Below are 4,854 nucleotides of genomic sequence, written 5' to 3'. Positions count from 1 at the left end.
TATCATATTGCGCTTTATTTCAATCCAGAGATTTTGCGATATCATTGTGCAATATCTTTTCCTCCGTGTACGGTTTAAAAGAACTTGACGATACGTATTTAAACTTGATTCTGTGTAATTTATTACTTAAACGAACACAATATCAAACTTGCTGATTTCAATAAAAATATTTTTGTATCTCTTCATTAAGCAAAGATTTAAAAAAAAGTCGTTCAGCATCATAATTAATTTAATTATACCAATAATACAAATATTTAGTTCAAGATTCAACCTAATATTCATCAGGAAATAAGTTTATATTAACAATAATAGTACTGGTTTTATACCCAACTGCCTCATCGTCCCAAAATCGAGATAAGTAATGCATTATTTTCTATAAATTTGGCTGTTCTTATTCTCCAATAAATATGATAAAAAATTTAAACTCTCAATTATTATTGTTTTGTAACAAAAATGACCAAACTATAGGAAAAGTGGTACTGTTCCCTGGAAAAAAATTATTGTCTCCATGAAATCATGTTGCAAATAAATTAACCGTAATACTCTAATAAAAATTTAATAACAATCAGTAAATTAAATTATAATTATTAAATATATATTTCAATATATTTTCAAATTTTTTATTTCATTCATAATATTTGTTGTTAGCGATAGAAAATACGCTATTCTTATTATTTCTTGTGATTCTTAATCACCTGAATGACTGTTGAATACACAAACTTTCATTAATTATTGATAAAAACGTTTATAATGACTTGTTAATCGACAATATTTAGTAATTTTTCATGATGAAAATCATTCTCATACAAATTTTTAGCATTTTGAATGAAGAGAAAATATTCTTCTGTGATTAAGCATGGCAAAAAAATATTGATTCATATACAAACAATTAATAACAATTAGGTTAAATTTTGAATTAAATATTTTGTTAACTGAGTGTGCATTCAGTCATTAAGGCCATGTGATGAGTGGGCCACGTGACCAGATTCCTACCTTATCACCTCTTTTTTTATTTCCCAACTTATTATCATATGAAACGCCACATCGAGTTGAAAATTGGGATACTAAACAAGAAGCACTAAAAATGGTGGGTCTCGTCCTAAATTTCTATAATTATGAAAAAAGTTTTTTGTTGTAAATAATTTTTTTTACTTTTTTCATAATTATTAAAATTTAGAACCAGACCCACCTTTCTTAGCGCTTCTTATTTACTATCCCAAATTTTCAAATCGATGTGGCGCTTCGTGTGAAAATAAGCTAGGAAATAAAAAAAAGTGAGGGTAAGGTAGGAATCTGGTTACATGACCCACTCGTTACATGGCCTTAAGGGCATGCTCTTCGTGATCACGTGACCAAACTAGTCTCCGGATATGAGGATTTTTTTGGTGTTCACTGTGTCCACGCGGATTGAGATATCGTGTTTAAAATTTGACAGATTAAATAAAAAGTACTAAAGAACATTTGTATACATCAATATGTTTATAGTTTTAAAGAAAGTTTATTTATAAAGCAATGAAATAGGATATTACAATTCTAATTCTAGCACTTTGCAGATAATTTTTGGTTTGATGCATTTCGGATTTTTTGGTTCGCGTATATTGAGCACTGACACTAATTTTGGACTAAATCGTCTAAACCTTAAACAAAATTAATGTAAGCAATGGAATTTGCATATTCGTTACAAATCAACAAATAAGTATCTGCATACACGTAACCTATCATTAATTTTGGAACATTTTTAGCGATTTCTAGTGGAGAGAAAAAGAAATTTTGAACGTCGATGAAGTCGTTATCACGTGACTAAGTTCATTCATAAAATTTTTGTGTGGAGACTGAAATGATTTTCATTTTTTTCGGTCCTCACTACGTTCACACTGACTGAGATATCGTGTTCAGGATTTAGGAAGTTACACCGAAAGGACTGAGGAACGTTTTGTATATATCAAAATGTTTATAATTACGAAGAAATTTTTCTAGTGAAATACTATAGGAATAGGAAAAAAAACATTTAACGTCCAAGTCCCATCCTGAGAAATGTTCATCTTCAGAAAATAATTGAATTTTCCTAATGGTTATATATTCTTGTGGATTTCTTTTACTGGTGTGAAACAATGTTAAATTATACCAAACCAATAATAATAAAATTTCGCCCGGGGGCGAAAGACAAAGCGAGTCCGACGCTGAGCCCCGCCGGTTGGTCACTGTCAACGATAGTTATCAGCTGATCGATTAAACGTCAAAAATAAGACGTCAAGAATGATGGAAGTTGGTTGGAAAACTCCAAAGAGAAAATTTGATCACATTTCTGGTGTTGCTATGTTTCCAATTTGAAATTTGTCTTTTATTTTTAGGACCAAAGAAATGAAAATCATTCTACACAAAAAATTCATGAACGAACTTAAGCCACGTGATCTCGACTTTATCAACGTTCAAAGTTTATTTTTTTCTCCACTAGAAATCGCTAAAAATGCTCCAAAAATAATGATAGGTTACGTGTGTGCAGATACTTATTTGTTGATTTGCAACAAATGTGCAAATTTTATTGCTTACATTAATTTTTTTTAAGATTTAGACGATTTAATCCAAAATTGGTGTCAGTGCTCAATATACGCGAACCAAAAATCCGAAATGCATCAAACCAAACATTATCTGCAAAGTGCTATAACTCGAATTGTAATATCCTATTTCATCAATTTATAAATAAACTTTCATTAAAACTATAAACATATTGATGTATACAAACGTTCTTCAGTGCTTTTTATTTAACCTGTCAAATTTTAAACACGAGATCTCAATCCGTGTGGACACAGTGAACACCAAAAAAAATGCTCATAACCAGGGATTAGTTTGGTCACGTTGTCACGAAGAGCACCCTTAATCTCCTAATAATTCACTAAAAATAGTCTCTCAAAGCGTCTAGGGTGGAGTTCGATTTTCCATTATTTTGTATGCTGTCAAAATTTAATTTTCGATTTTTCAAGGAAATTGAAGAAAATTTTATAATAATCTTGTAGGGCATTTAAAAAGCAACATTTTTCTTCTTTTAATTTTTTTCATATCGCTCGTTGTTCGGCTTAAAATGTTCATTTTTGTGTGTAACTTGGAATTTTGTAAATGCTATAACTCTGGTAAATTTTTTTTTTTTGAAGAAAAAATCATTAGGATAAATTGTTCGCCTTTTTAAATACTATGAAGATCTGTGCAGAAAAATATTGAATCTTAAAAAAAGTGGTATCAAATTTATTCAAAATGTGCTAACTTTTTTAATTTCCATCAAAAATGGCTGGCTAGCGAACTTGACCTTCAGTTTAAGATACTAAAAGAGTGTACCAAAGGACAATGCAATCCGTCAATTCTTTCGAAATTTATCGTGCTAACAAACTAAACAAAAAAACTATTCACGATCACAGCCAGATAGACTGACTGACAGGCGGAAGAGGGGCTATTCACTCTGAAGTCGAACGTTTCGAACGTAAGATTTTTTCGTGAAGTCTTAACGAAATCACGTAGAACTATTTCAGTGCCGAGTCAGTACTGAGTCAGTGCCGAGTCAGTGCCGAGTCAGTGCCGAGTCAGTACGAAGTCTGAACGAAGCCATCGAGGTCGAGATCGAGTGGTATAAAAAGAATCGAAAAGAACGTCACGCTACAATGTACAGTACGCGTCGAGTCAAACGAAGTCACGAACGTACGATTGAAGTCGCATGACATTGTTAAAATAAGGTTACATTGACTTCAGCGGACTTCGAAGTAAATAGCCCCCCGCATACACATTCGTAAAAACCTGTTTTTTGGAATCAGGGTTCTCAAAACGTGGAAATTTGACAAAAACTAGGGGAGGGGGGTCAAATTTTACACAAATATAATACCTTCTCTGATGAGAATGTAAAAATTAATTAACTGATTACCCTGGTCGACAAAATAATATCAATAAACTAAAATAAAATATTTAAATTCATGCAGGTACTTGGCGGAGTATTTTTATACGAATTTTTTTTTATTCGGATCAGTATTAAGCAAAGAGAATATATTTTCAGGTAAAGCCCCTAAAAAAATGTTTTTAAACATACCTCAAGGGACGGTCCAGGCATTTGTCGGTTTACAACAACAATGGGTCTTTCCACTCCATCTGCAGTAATGCAGTGAGGTCGATAACAGTCCGTCATATTGCGAGGGCAATTATAGCATGCTTTGCTCATAGTGTGATAAGATTCCACTATAAATTTATACCTGCACTCCATAGGGGCTTCCCCGGATTTGCACGCTCTTCTACATGGATGTTTCATCCAGTCCACCATGTCAGGACTTTCCCCAGCCACGTCATCATCCCAGTAACCATGGGCACTGATCACAGTTTCTGAAATATTATAAAATAAACATTTAAGCCTCAAGTCACCAAATAAATATTATAATTTTAGAATTTGAATTATTGTAACACGTAGTTGCATATCCATTTTTTTCTACGTGTTTTCGGGATACTTGTTGGTTATTTTGAATTGAGGAAGAAAAAGAAATCGTACTACGCGTTTTTGAACAAAAATGTTTGTTTCGTTTTTAGATATAAAAATCTAATTTTTGTCGAAAAAGATCTTTTTGTCGAAAGCTCTTCACCCGGGGTGATTGCTAAAGAGATTGATCAGCGAACTGGGTCGAAGCAGTGTTGTGGAACAAAAATGTTATTTAAATATGGAATATAGAAATTCTAGGTTAATCTAACAATCTATACCCCCTCCCCCTACTTTTATATTCTTTTTCACTTCCCTTGTGCATTATAAATTTAAGTTAGTCAAAAATCAGTCAATATTGCTAAGTTAACCAATCAGTCAATAGAAATAACTGATTTTCAGTCAATGGA

General features: G+C 32.2%; 1 protein-coding gene across 1 annotated transcript in view; it reads right to left on the bottom strand.

The window, feature by feature from the left end:
- The window catches only part of LOC117178352 (laccase-1), a 56,968-nt gene extending 52,612 nt beyond the window's left edge, over positions 1 to 4,356 (bottom strand). Inside the window, exon 1 of the mRNA XM_033369780.1 lies at positions 4,070 to 4,356. Coding sequence (XP_033225671.1) covers positions 4,070 to 4,297 — 228 coding nt within the window. The 5' untranslated portion in view covers positions 4,298 to 4,356. The remainder of the gene's footprint in view (positions 1 to 4,069) is intronic.
- Between the last annotated feature and the right edge of the window lie 498 nt (positions 4,357 to 4,854).

Source organism: Belonocnema kinseyi, chromosome 8, assembly GCF_010883055.1.
Source record: "Belonocnema kinseyi isolate 2016_QV_RU_SX_M_011 chromosome 8, B_treatae_v1, whole genome shotgun sequence".
In the NCBI taxonomy this organism is placed as follows: domain Eukaryota; kingdom Metazoa; phylum Arthropoda; class Insecta; order Hymenoptera; family Cynipidae; genus Belonocnema; species Belonocnema kinseyi.
This window is presented reverse-complemented; position numbering and strand designations above follow the sequence as displayed.